At 35.9% G+C, this 15,379-nt stretch overlaps 1 protein-coding gene across 1 annotated transcript; it reads left to right on the top strand.

Annotated features, from left to right (window-relative positions):
- Positions 1-1,415: 1,415 nt before the first annotated feature.
- On the top strand, positions 1,416-2,178 carry LOC138309739 (uncharacterized). Its single transcript, XM_069250958.1, has 2 exons — positions 1,416-1,776; positions 1,955-2,178. Exons 1-2 carry the CDS (start codon positions 1,572-1,574, stop codon positions 2,098-2,100), a joined length of 351 nt encoding a protein of 116 aa, XP_069107059.1. The 5' UTR covers positions 1,416-1,571; the 3' UTR covers positions 2,101-2,178.
- Positions 2,179-15,379: the final 13,201 nt, after the last annotated feature.

Genomic DNA, 15,379 nt, shown 5'->3' with positions numbered 1-15,379 from the left:
GTAACACTTATGCAGTTAAAGATGCTCCAACCGCCGACAGAGCATAAATGATATTCCATCATTTGAACAATAATTGGTGTTTAATCGTGTGTATATATGTCTAATTAACACAAAAAATAGTATAAAATAATTTATTTCGACTTGTGACGCATGCGTAATCAGTACTTCCATTCCATATAAGATGTAGTGACACGCGATTTTTTTCGGGATGGGCCATTAAATTATTTTCATATTTTTAACTTGAAGTAAAATTAGAAGCTCAAACTTATTATATCAATGGTGGTAATGGTGTAAAGTAAGTAACTTTTTGTAACTGAAGAAAAATAATAAATCGTCTGCTCCTGTTTTTTGATAGTGAAAAAATAACCATTTGTCGGCGGTGGAGCATCTTTAAGGTAAGCCCTTTTGGAGTAAGCTAATCTAATTATGTTCTAATGCATCCTTTGTAACTTATATCATTTTAATTGCTTTAGGCGAAAAAAAATCTATATGTAAAAAAAAAAAAAAAACAACATGCATTTTAAAACATTCTGTATAAATGTAATCCATGAACTAATTTTGTTTGATCTTTTTATACAGAGAACCAACAAGACATCAATCAGCTGGACCCGTTCCATCAGATCGAAGAAATTGCATTGCCTAATGCATCTGTTGTGTCCAAGGATGACCAGTACCACAGAGGGCCACAGCAACACTGATGTCCATCCACCAGAGACCAAGAAACCACTAAAGGCCAAGGTGACGATGAAAGTATGTACACGTATTGTAATACGCTAAGAAAGAATGTTTTGTGGGGTTTTCATTAAGTTTCAACTTAATACTATAATATAAACATCATTACATATTTTATAATTTAAAAGAAAGGAAATGTCATTTCATTTTCAATTTGATCCATATACATATCATTACATTCGTTATTATTTTTCATATCATAATATAATATGATTATCATCACAAGGCCTTAAGCAGACAGCAGATGACAATTTGTATTCTTCCATTCTAGGAGAAAACAATAAAGGTCAATGCCCTGTTTGTATTTGATCCCTTTTTCGTTATTCGAAATAAAATATTTGTTTTATGAAATTAAAAAACCTGCATCGTGCTAGACTGAGACCACAGGAAACCAGAGGACCTTCAGTTTTGAGGTATGTATAAACGTTTTATTTTTAATCTTCAGACATTGTTAAAAAAGTATATTTACAGTTACCAAATATTGATCATTTTGACAATCCGTGATTTCGAAATAGAGTTTAAGCTTTTGTTATATATTTTTTGTTATATTCCATTTTACAATATGTCTTAAAGATATCTAGTACCCAAATATTGATCATTTGATAATCCTGTTTCAAATAGAGTTTAAGCTTTATTAAATTTTTTTTTGTATATATTCCATTTACTATAATCATTTTACATTATGTTTCAGCTGTATGGCAGGCATTCCGTGATGTCTTTTCCAGAGGTGACCATTCGTGGATGTGTGTTTCACTTGCAGGCTTGGTGGCGCCACATCCAGGATCTTGGACTGGCTAGGGACCTACAGGGAACGGGGAGCGACACACAACTCTTTGCGGATGGTCCTTGCCCTGCCATTCCTTCCACCACAGCAGATCCGTGCAACATTTGAGACAGTTACAGCCAGATGCCCAGATGACCCTGACCATCCCTTGAGGAAGTTTGTCCACTACATTGAGACCAACTGGATCGCATCAACAGTTCACCCCCCTACCACCTGGTCAGCATTTGAGGCATCGGTTAGGACAAACAATGATGTGGAAGGTAATTATCATATCAAGATCATCATTATCATGTTAATGAAACAATTTAGTGAACAAATGCAAATTGGCATATTACAGGTTGAATATAAATCATTTGAAACTGTTGAGTTAGTTTGTTAAAAGTCTTCAATTAAAATAGATTGATTTTAATCTAACATTTTCTCCATGTTTGATTACAGGTTGGCATCACCGCCTCAACTGGAAGACCACCATTCACCCTGCCTTGTACATTTCTGGTTCCCCTGCCACAGAAGGAAGCAACGACTGTACATGCCCAAGTAACAGCAGAAGACCTAGACCGTCAGCAGAGGACCACCACCACTGAGATCGGGAAGAAGCTGGTGGAAGCTACTGATAGGTACATGAGCAGGGAACTGTCAACTTCCTCCTTTCTGAAGACAGTTTCAGGTGATCTACAGATTGTAGACGAGACATTGTCAGAGACTGATATGTGTGTTGTGACAAAACCTATTGTGTTATTATCTACTGTGAATCTAATAGTGTCTACAAAATGTTTTGTTAATTTAGTGATTTATTGCAAGTTATGAATCAGTTGTATCATTTATTATTGTTGATTTTGTATTTGAGAGAATGTAAATGAAATAAATATGAACTGTTTAATAAATTCACATGAAATCTAATAGTGATTACGATATCTATATATTACTAAGTCAATGAATCTAATAAACTTGCGAATTATTCTAGCATAGTTAGTTGATTTTTTGTACTAAACTAAATATTGTGACAGTACATATTCATGAAAAACACCGATTCAGAATTGTAAGAACATTGCAACGCTACCGAAACAAATGTTACCAGTAACCCCAAAACAAGGTAAAACAATTGCTAACTTGCGAATTGTTTGGCTAACTGAAAAATGTTCAGCTGGTCCTTAAACGAATTACATACATTTCATTGATCTTATCAAATATGTAAGTGGTATAATTACTGGTTACCAATATTGGTAAGCGTCCTCGTCACGGTCCTAACATAAAAGGTCACTTATGAGGCATTGAACACCAACCGTAACGGATAAATGAAAGTAGAACTGTGTTACCTCCAACGGAATAGCACCACACGTGGAATGTAATTTAACAACAGTGGGTGTTTTGCCCCTAGATGATTGACATCTTAATTTTCTTCGTAAACAAACAACTGCCACGAATACCTTCGACGTAATGACGATGACACGCGCCCCAATACATAAGCAAACAACATGTGTAGGCGGTCAGGGAGGAAATGACATCAAAAACAATAAATACAAGACTCGATGAGCACGAGAAGACAATATGTGAAAAGGTGAAATCAACTAATGAAAAAGTTCAAAGCCTCCAGACGCGTACGGCGGTCAGGGAGGAAATGATATTTTAACAAATAAACTCACTCGAGCACAGGATGAGGTGCCCAAGGCTAGTCATCTGATATGAACACGCAAGAACAGGACAAATTCGAAGATAACTCGATGATGAAAGAGGATGATAATGAGACACCGAAAACTGTCATAATTATTGGCACATCAGTGGTTGGAAAACTGGAACCTCGCAAAATGTACAGAAAAAATAGACTTACTATAAAAACTTTAATGATATGACAGTGAGAGGTGCTCGATATTACATAGCATCTGGACGAGCGAAAAAAAGCGATGTTGTCCTCTACCAAAGATCAGTGGAGAAACTGCTAATGAACATCAAGCCTAACAAATCTCAAAGCCCCGACGGAATTCATCCCAAAATTTTAAACGAAACATCTCAAATCTTATCACAGCCACTAACCACCATCTTCCAAAGATCACTGGATGAAGAATGTGTCCCTGAGATCTGGAGCAAATATCACAGCCATCCATAAAAAGGTCCCAAAAATTTAGCGAGCAACTATAGACCAATCAGCCTTACTTCATCTAAAGTAATGGAAAACATTATTCGTGATGAATTAATGAAACATGTGGAAGCAAATAACCTATTCCTCAAACATCAACATGGCTTTAGGAAAGGATACTCCTGTGTAACTCAACTCATTGATGTGTTAAATATTTGGACTAAGGAGCTGGATAATAAAAGTAACATCGATATAATCTATTTGGATTTCCAGAAAGCATTTGACTCTGTGCCCCACGAAAGGTTATTGGTGAAACTGCAGGGATATGGGATCCACGGTCATACTCTAGGATGGATTAGATCCTTCCTCACTAATAGGAGGCAAAGAGTCATAGTCAACGGTGCGACGTCTGAATGGACCAATGTCATCAGCGGTATTCCCCAGGGAAGTGTGTTAGGACCAACCCTATTTTTGATATACATTAACGATTTACCGGATGTTGTGAAAAATGCTGTGAAGCTGTTTGCTGACGATACCAAGATCTTCTCGGTTGTAAATAATGAAGCTGACAAACATGGACTACAAAATGACCTGGACAATCTTCATAAGTGGTCTGAAATATGGCAACTGAAATTTAATGCCAGTAAATGTAAACACCTACATCTGGGGAACAAACCACCCCCTGTATTCAAGATGAACAATTGTAACATTGACACTGTTAATGAGGAGAAAGATCTCGGTGTGACAATCGATTCGAAATTAAAATTCCGTACTCATATAAACAACAGTGCCAAAAAAGCTAACAAGATCCTTGGAGTCATTAGAAGATCTTTCAAATATTTGGACAAAAACATTTTAGTTCAGCTATATAAGTCACTCGTCAGACCTCACCTTGAATACGCTTCTCCAGCCTGGGCCGCCACCACTAAAAAAGATAAAGAATTCAACGCCGTGCCACTAAGCTAGTAAAAAATATGGCTCACAAATCATATCCCGAACGGCTATTAGAGTTAGGAATTCCTTCATTAGAATATAGGCGACTCCGTGGAGATGATTGAAGTGGTTAGAATAGTCCACGAAATAGATCATTGTGACCGCGACAACCTGTTTAAATTCAACCAAAGATCTGTGACTCGTGGAAACAAATATAAGTTACTAAAGAGTAACTGTAGACTTGATATTAGAAAATACAACTTTTCACAACGCGTCATCAACAGTTGGAACACACTACCAGATAATATAGTCGATGCTGAAAACATCTACACCTTCAAGAGCAGACTGAACAGTTACTGGAAATATCATGAACTCAAATTCAACCCTAGCTAGAAAACGTAAATGTGATGGGTCAGAGAGGCCTCCGGCCTATAATATGAAGACATCTACGACAGGTAACAGGTAAGGTAATAGGTTGGATCAAATGATTTTGATGACGTCACATCCCCAGAAGATCGACTAAAACAAGTTAAAGATCTTGTTTATGAGACTCAAAGATTTGGGCGCTAAAGAAGTGGTACTAAGTGAAGTACTTCCTCGTTTCTTTGAGAAGCATGATTACACGGCCTGGTACAATGATAAACGTGAATATTACAACTATTTACTGAATCAGTGGGCTCAGCAAGCCGGAATCAAAGTTGTGTCGCACACCAATATACGCGATTCTCACCTATATGATGGAATTCATCCGAACAAATCAGGAATCTCAACAATGGTACGAAATTACAGATATGTTCTGAACGATTTTCTGGGTGTTATCAGCCCTCCATCCTATACCAACTATGCCCCCCAAAGAGGTAACCCACAGAATTTTGAAGAACGACAGGACATGTACATGGCACGGGAGAAAGACACCCCACACATAAGCACCCCTCCACAAAGAGCAGGCAACAAAGACTCTCATCCCCAGCTCTCTTCAGAGTGTAGTGACCAAACTAGTGGATGCATGCCATAAGATCACAGATCTAACAAACTGCACGAATGTGAGCTATTATACCAGCAAGACTCTAGACTGTATCGTCACTATACATCCATACTTGATATTACTAATTCATGCCGACTGGTACACTTATATTAAGAAATCCATATTCATATGTTTACAATATTTACATTCTTGAAATGTATATGTTTTTTGTTGAAAGTGTTAAACATTTAATCTTTCTATTCATGCATCATCTAAACATTCAATCAAATGTTTATTTCAGACATAAATATTTGCTCAAACAATTTTGATCTCTGACAGGTGGTATACACGGTGTAACTACATTTGTATACTAAGCTGTCCAGTTTGCATTTATCTTGTTTTCACCAGGTTGTGTTTACTGTTATTGTGATACTATCTTTTTGTTATATGGAATGCTGGTGTTATTTCAAATTACTGTGCAAGCATGAATGCTGAATGCAAATTCTTTAATACCAAATACATTCCAAGTGTACGTACTATCGGCAAGTTTGCATCTTTATATTGGAGTTGCCTCCCCTTGCAGACATTTTTTTTAACATTTTTTTTATTGATTTCTCAATTTCCACTACAAAAACGAGTAACAAATAACTTTTTTTGTCTTATTAGGAATGCTGGTATTATCTCAAATTACTGTCAGAGTATATACATATGCTGAACGAAAATTACACATGCCAGATACAATATTTTTGAAAGTACTTGTAAATCTGGTTCTGATGTCACTGTCTCTTTAGTATTTTACTTGTCTGTTTAAAACGGTGCACTATTAACAAGTATTATTAGTATTTACATAGTCACCGCTCTACACAAGAGAAAGATGCAATTTTTAAATCAGGTTCCAAGTGGGACAAAACCTCACCTGATAAATTTATTAACGCCATATCTTCCAATGAAATTAGGAAAATCCTACACGGACTCGCAACCTCATCATCTACTAAACTTGATAGCGGCAAGGGTATTGACTGTGCCGTTTCTCAATTAACCAATTGTATTATAACAGCGGCCGAGGCTTCACTTAAACCAACCTGTAGGAGGCATACCACCTCTAAAAAGAAAAAACCTAAGAGCAAAAAATGGTTTGATGACGACCTCAGGGTAATGAGAAGATGGGTAATAGATAATGGTATATTATATTCTAACAAGAGGCCCATGGGCCTTAACGGTCATCTGACTCATTGCACAAAACAACTAAGTCACAGTATGAAGTATTGGTTAACGATTAATACAGGTTGAATATGCAAGTTTCTGAAATAGGTAAATGTCATTTGTAGAACAAACTTGGTAGCCCTTCATCCATATATGGTTGTAACCCATTCACGGATTGATATAAGGAGGAGTCAGATTTTAAAGCCAAATTTCAGCAAAGCTTCCGTTTTGGACATCCGCCGTACTATCCCCATGGGTCTTAGCTCGGTCCTTTATAAAATATGATTGTCCTCACCTATAGTTCCCCCTTCTGAATCAATTAAAACCCCTATTGACCAATCTTCCTTGAGATTGGAGACTGAAACCTGAAAACAGGAAGTGGGCCAGCGGCCATCTTGGAATACCAAAATCTTTATGAAAATGTTTGCATGTTGTTCGGCATCTATTTAAACCCCTATAGACCAATTTTCATTGAGATTGGAGACCGAAACCTGAAAACAGGAAGTGGGCCAGCTAAAATTAAGAAAAATTGCCCTTTTGGGACCCCACCCCTCAGCCCCTAGGGGTCGGACCAGACTCATTTATATAAATATGATTGTCTTTCCCCAATGTTTCACACTAAATATGGATGAAAACCATCCAAGGATGAAGGAGGAGTAGGATTTAAAAGCTTAAATTAAGAAAATTTGCCCTTTTCGGGCCCCGCCCCTCTGCCCCTAGCGTAATAAATGTTCATGTATTTTTTCCCACATAGAATAACAGGAATAAGACTTCCTTAGATACACTACTTCAACATTGAAAATAAATTTTATTCAGAATTTTACTTCACTTACACTTAAAATGTTCCCAAAGCTGGAGCATTACACTTCAGATTTTTATTTCTCAAAGCTCATTTGAACAAATAAAGATACCTTTTTATTAGACAAATGTACCATACATGTATTATATTTTTAGGTAAAAGAAAGGATTTTCCCACAAGCCAAAATATAATTCACGCTTTAGATTTTCTGAATGATACAGGTCACTGTAAAACAAGGGAAAGAAAATCATTGAAACGAACAAAATAAGATTGTTCAATTATACACCCGCCCTACCACAGGGAGTTCATGCTGTCAGTTAAAAGTTTAACATCTAAGTATTAAAACCTCCAGGGACATAACAGAGGAAATAACTGATTTGTCTGATGCACAAACTGAGAAACACTCATGGTATTGAATTAACACTCTAACATTGATTTGAAGTAAAATTAAAGTAAAGAAAGTAGCTACGATAGCTCTTTCGAAAAAAAAAAGTCAATACAACACTTGTGTTTCATCTGCACTCTCTATATATATAATCTAAGGAAGCAGTTGCTCTAAGTACACGGAAAGGTCTGGGGAAATTCATGTTCAATGGTAATATCAGTACCGAAAAATAAAGATGTTTTCCTTTTCTATATCAAAATGTGTCCAATGCATTAAGAGCTTCCTTGATGCATGCCTGAACATTTCCTGTCTGAGGCAGGAGGTAGATAAAACATCGCCTACATCCTGACGAGATTTCACCACCTTCTATAAATCACTTCACTATATGATGTCTACATATAAAAGTTGTACAATTTCACATGTTGTCAACGGTTCATTTAAATCGTTATTTAGTTACAATAAATTTATATATACAGGAAATTATTTAATCCATATAGATATATATGTTAAAATTTTATTAATTTTGTTTAAATTCAAACCTTTCCACCCCTGTAATTCTATAATGAACTGTTCCAGCGTTATAATTAGAAGAGTTCAAAAGTGTGTCCAGGGGTATACAGGTGAGTGATGCAATGAATTACCAGTGGAATCGGCCCCACCTGTGTTTGATCGTTGTTTTATCTGTTAAACTTTCTACCTTACACAATCACCGTGCTTAACCAAATAAATACCAAGAATAAAACTTACTGGGAGTGTTGTACATATAGGCCCTTCTGTAAAATTTACCATCAAATTCAGTGTTTCTACAGGTACAATACTAGATTTCAGACGAACATAGGACAGCCATTGGATGAATGAAAGGAGTAGAGAAATAAAGGATTGAACTAGATTTCATGAATCAAAATGAAGCAATTTCCTATTCTTCTTCTTAAGTTTGATAGAAAGTAAAGTAGTCAATGAAGACAAATAGCCCCAGGGGAATCTTTAGTTCTTGAAACAGTTCAAGAACAACAAGAACTCTTAATTCTTGCTCTATTCTTTAAACTTTAGTTTTTGAAAAATGTTCAAGAACAGTTTATAGGAACTTCAGATTCATGAAAGCGTTATTGAATAGATCTTGAGCAGATGTTTCTTAAATGTTCAATCTTGAGCAGATGTTTCTTAAATGTTCTTGTGCAGAATCAAGGTCAGACGAAAGCTTGAATCAGGGTTAGATGAAAGCTTAAAAACAAGAAGAAACCTGGATACAATATTTTGAACTCTCAGGATTCCCAGACATAGTGAGCATTTTTATGTTATCAGTGGCGTAAGGTAAACTTGTGTCAACAAACCTGTCTTGTTTTTTTAATTTCATCAGACACATAAATATCCTCGGCTGGCTATAACTTAAGTGGGAGGACAGATTTACAGTAACACGGTGAAGATAAGAGTACTGAAGAGGTACCTGAATATTTACTTATAATCTGCAAACTATATACACATATACCAAGTCTTAAGTTCTAGGTGACCTGGTTTGATGAGTGCTCACTACTGTGAGGTAGGCACTGAATTCTTTCCCCTGGCTGAGACACACCAAAGTCTATAAAAGTGGTAGTTTCTGCTCCTGCTTGGCGCTCAGCATACAGGGAGTGGGACGACTGGTTCGCCCGTTGTCAGTATAATGTGACCGGGTGAGGTGTGTTGCTTGGTGTCTTAGGCGGCGTGCTTCAGTCATATATAGCACTATAAAAAAGGGCAACAGTTCCACTATATACAAGAAGACACAACACAAACATACCACAGTCTCCCAAAACACACACCTCGCACTTCACACACGCTACACACTGCATGCATGGGAGGCCGTCCTAATTACATGACCCTGGTTGTTAATAGGACGTTGAAATAATCAAACAAACAAACAAAACTTGAACTTCAACTATAGTGTGCAAGATGAAGACTTGGGAGCATGGGAATAGTTTTTAATTTTTGAAAAAGAGAAATTATTATCCGAGGGTTACGATATTGACATGTTATTTAAGTAAAATTAATAAACATTCTGCATGAAAGATTTTTCTGCTTTGGTTCCCAAGTCACTGTATCATAGACTGGACCACTTTTATCGATAGGAATCAATTATCCAAGCCTGATTTGACAATTCAGCAAATCTGGTACGATTTCTGACAAAATTAACAAAATTCAATACAAATTTTGTAAATACTAACAAAATTATTTGCTGGTGTTTCACTTCTCACCTGGTTTCGAGACGAATATACACGCCCTGTCTTAACAGCCTTCACTAAAGACATGCTGACATGCAGAGAGACTGAGCGACACTTGAAAAACGACATGATTTCAGGCGGAAACGCCATTAAAGAATTTGATCATGACGAGATAACACCAATTTATGCTACCAATTTTTTTTTTTTGACTGACAAGTTAAATCTACTTGAAACTTGCCTTTAAAATTTTGACTGTTTATTTCTTGATTTATAATTCTGTATTCTGTGTTACTTTAACTATGTCTACATGCCACATGAGTAACAATTGCAAAGGGAAAAATAATGGGTCACATTCACACTAAACAGACAAATTTGGCGGAAAAAATGCATTTTTTTTTTTAGAATTTTCAGAATTTCACAAGGGGCTTTCAACAAAGGATAAAGAAAATCCCTAGATTATAGGAGGCCATTTGATATTTTGAAAAGTAGGGGCCTGCAGTGTTATAGATGCCCCCACTTTTTGTAGTGGGTGAGGGGCTACAAATTAAAATGTTCCCTGCACAGTGTTAAATGACCCATTTCCAGAAATTCTACAGATCCTTCAAATTTCTATTCAGGATGTGTACATATAGGCATATGCATAGATTGTCACAGATGACAGTAAACTTTCTTATTATATACACACCAAGTGTACAAGTGTTCGACATTCTTAATTAGTACAACACTGCTGGTGACTGTACCTGTGATAACACACAGATTTTCTGTTATAACTGTACTTCAGGATTTTTGAAGCCCCTTGTAATTTGTATGTACCTTAAAAGTGGTTACTTGGGTAGTCATCCAGGTTTGAATGAAGGATTGGGTCACCGAGTACCTTTAATCCAACCACACAGGGATTCAGTAGCAAATACAATCATGTCAGTGTTTAAAACAGTTTGTTCTAGATGATCATGGATAAAATGATCGTACTACTGACATCTTTATTAGAAGGTTAATTGATATCGGATCGCCTTTTATCCTGACACAGGGTTTTCTCAGGTCAGGGATTAATCTAGGTTTTGGGGGAAACTACCCTTTTTCAGAATAGGGGAAAAGTTTGGCAAAATATAGGGGAATTTGAATCTTCTTCTTTTGGTCCAAAATTATATTCATTTTGACGAAAAAGTACTGTAAAACAACTAATTTTATTTTAAGATTTAGTAAAGCAAGATTTTAAGCTCAATAATGAAAAATTTGAGTTTATCATAAAATATGCAGTAACTTTATGATAGATATGAAGAAATTTGCAAACAGAAGTCTAAAAAAAATAATGAAAAATAAGTCACAGGGGAAATTGTGCTACAAAAACGGACATTTTTTAGCTTCAAATGGGAAATTTTTAAATCTTCAGGGGAATTTAAGGCCAGAGGAGAATTCATTCCTTGAGGGGAAATTTACCCATAAACGGTAATAAATCAGAGCTAGATTGATCCCTGCAGATATATCGCCTTAGCAAATATTTTTTCAAACAATATGGTTCTCCAGAGGGAGAAAATATCTGATTCAAACAATTATTTACAAATGTCTCTTCTTTTAGAAAATTTGGCATCTTGGTCATCCTCCGATACACAAAAATCGGTTGTAAAATCATAATCGATGATTGGTTTTAGACAATCTACTAATTATCAATTGTATAAGCAGATACCATTTACAGAAAGCTTTAATTTCCTTTATTTAGATATTTAATTAATCTTTTAATTTCCACAAACAACTTTAGAAAGATGACCCAACAGTTTGGTTTGAAGTAATTTTTTTTACTTTAATTCAAATTTAAATTATTGTGTATTAAAATGTCTAAAGGCATTTTGAAACATGGTTTTGCATATATACATATTACATAATAAAGACTCAAAACAGTGTAAAAAAAAAGCACAAGTTATCTCCAATTTAAATAATTGACTATTACCTTTCATAATCGATAGTCTGTAGAGAAATCATATTAGGTCGATCAATGATTAAAATCGAGAATCGGTCCAATACTAGAAACAGACATAGACTTTCCTTTACAGGGTTTGCGTTGAGTATACTATATATTAGGGCTCCTTAGGACTTCACAGAAAATATGTGATCCATGCCAGAATAATTTGAATTGATTTTCAGAAAGAAAAATTGAGTGGGGTTCTTTTCACTTTCTGTGCTTAAAAGTATACTGAGACAGCATAAACGCAAACCTATAGCTTTGTGTGATGTCACCAGAGGAACTGGTTCAGTAAGTGGTGACTTGATTTACGTGTACAGGTATATTGAGCCGACAACTTAATCCAAACACAAAGAGGTCTATCCCAAGTCCACACCACCAACACCGGTGCTGAACTAGTCAACATTGGGAAGATAGCGATCACAGCCACTTACTGGGATACTTTATTTCAACAAGGTACTGTCCACTACAATAACATTAACGACGTACAAGTTCAGATGAGCTGAAAAATAAAGAGTACTTATTCCACCAGGTGGCCTGCCAATTAAATAAAAAAAAACTTGACCATCAATGAAGCGTTAAAGCTTAAATATATCTGGGTTTATCCCGGTTATCAGGTACATATAATATTCTTGCCAGAAAATAACCAATATGAGGTATTATAATATACTGATATAATCTGTCCATCTGAAATGTTTCTACCAGACAATAATCATATTGATTCTCCAATGTGCCATGTGCATATATGCCACACTTTCTTCATCTTTTATGGTTTGAAACTGCGCCAATAAGGTTTCCTGTACAGGTATTACTACAGGTAGGTGCAAATTAAAAGTTTCAGGTTGTCGGTGAAATGACCAGGTGAGGTAATAAGAATTGGGTGTGTCAGTAAGAAAGTACTATCAAATATACGCAAAAGTAATAGTTTCCTCAACATCTGAAACATACAGGTGTTTATATTCTGCTTTATATAAAAAAAGGCATTTACTTATTATATAAGGTTTGTCATTATACCAAAGAAGAACACGCTTTGCGTTTACACCGTCCCCATTTATCAATTTTAAACACAGAAAATCAAAATAACCCCACTTTTTTTCTGGAACTCCAATATGGGGGTTTCAAGATCCCAAAATGACTTGGGCAAAATACAATTTACCCATCAGCTACGCCCATCTTCCTGTGATTATGATGTCCCAAAATTCACGTCAACAAATAACGTCAAAATTGTACATTATTAACATTATCCATGTCGTTTCAGGATCTCGAACCCCCTCCCACGTATTTAATTATGGGATGCTATTTTACCTGAGGGGGGCCAGGCCCCATTTATCAAGCACCCAGCACAAACTCTGAAGAAAATCAGTAAATAAACGTACCTGTCATATTCGATGTTGTCCGTTTCACATCTTGTGTCGTTGAGTTCTATTGCTTTCTTCTGCCAACTTTTCCCATGTTTACATGTCGTTAACAACACTATATCCTTCCCATTATGAATATGATACAAAGAATTTCTCGTTTCTGACCCGATCCCCGTTAAATAACGTTTTCCTTTAAATCCTAACAAATAATGACGAAGTGGCGGAATGTTGTTGGATGAAACATACACATGGCCCCGCTCGCCACCCTTCTGTGGGTGATCTTTACCAATAAGTGGAAAAGATATATCAAAACCATGACGGAACTTATGCACAGACATACTAGCTTTGGCCAGCATCGCTTCACCGATATCAAAATCCAAATTTTCTGTATAATCTGGCCAAGTTCCGGAATAAAGATTAAAAACAATATGATTTCTCCCATTGTTCCAATGTTCTAATTGTTCAATTCTAGATTGGATATTTTTAGAATAATCTTGACTAAGTACATCTCTATCAATTGTATCTATGGACAACACAAATACACACGCTTCATACGGGTCCGTGGTATAATACCTCGATTCTTGGATGGCTGTGACCAGTTTACTATACGTTTCTGATACCCTCTCTTCCACAGGATAAAGGTACACTTTGAAACTTTTCTGACACCTTGACATATCGAAGCACGACTCCATTCGACATTTTTGTCTCTTTTTCGATTCTGACGCCCTTTGACGTCGATGCCTCGGGGACATGTGCAGATCTTCGGCGAAGCTGAAGTCTTCAGAATCAGTAAACGATCTGAGATTGTCCCGTCTAAGGGTAAACATGGACCGAACCTTTCCTCCATTTTTAAAATTTGTATTCAAGCCATAATAGAGAATTAATAATAAAATTCCTATGGCGAGCAACAGAGAGTATCGCTGAATAGCCTGCATGGAACATTTGAAGTCATAAATACTAGCCTGTCATTTTTCTGTAACCATCCTGTTCCATGAACATCCAAAACTAAACAAAGAATCGCCGACACTTTCCACCCGTTCACGTAGAAATCGCCATCTTGGATGTCAGGAGAGTTACACATGTGCTAGGTCAAAGCGAGGCACATTTAGGGGAATTCCATACACGTGTGTACATTACACACGGAGTATCGATCAACCCGTTGCCATGGTATTCGTTACACACTCAGTATGTTATAAATAGTTTTAAAAGCAGGATGTAATTTATCGGATCCATAATTAATTCTTTATACCTTATCATTGATCGGCCTGTAGGCAAAGCTGTAACTGTCATTCAGAGAAAAGCACATTAGACAGGTGCCCGTTTCTATTTATCGTCTGGCTCAATACTTTTGAAGTTTTCTCTCTCTATATAATGTTATTAAAATTTAATTTTAAACTTTAAATTCTCAAACTTTTAATACAGATAGTTTATACTATATACACTTTACGTTCAGCTTCTTCATAGAAAAAAATATAGTATATACTACTAAATAACATGTAGGTTTCTGATTAATGTTCCCCCGCCGACAGAGCATTATCAGTATTTCATTCCATATGAAGAAATATATATAATCAAGACAGTGATCATCGTAAAGTACGCAAGTGTATTATTAGTAATTTTAATATTAAGCATTGATGTCACTATTTTTAAATTTTATCGGGGTATGAAAAAAAAAATGTTTGCAAACTGTGTGAATCCGCGTGATTCTCACAAAAGTTTGCGAACAATTTTTTTTCATACCACGATAAAACTTTGAAATAGTGACATCAATACTTATAATTAATTTTATTCTCTATTTGATAAAATGAAGTATGTTTAAATGTAACATTATTGTGGTTTTTAAAGGGATTCTTTTTTCAGAATCAATACGCAACGTTAATGTCTCTATTGTGACGTCGCGATAACGTCGGTGTTTCGCGCCATTCTCGGATTTTTTTTCATAGTGGTAAGCTTATGCAAAAAAAATATTGGCCAATCAGAAAGCCAGATTTG

This window comes from Argopecten irradians, chromosome 15 (assembly GCF_041381155.1).
Source record: "Argopecten irradians isolate NY chromosome 15, Ai_NY, whole genome shotgun sequence".
In the NCBI taxonomy this organism is placed as follows: domain Eukaryota; kingdom Metazoa; phylum Mollusca; class Bivalvia; order Pectinida; family Pectinidae; genus Argopecten; species Argopecten irradians.
The sequence above is the reverse complement of the archived record's forward strand: the minus strand, read 5'-3'. Positions and strand labels throughout refer to the sequence as shown.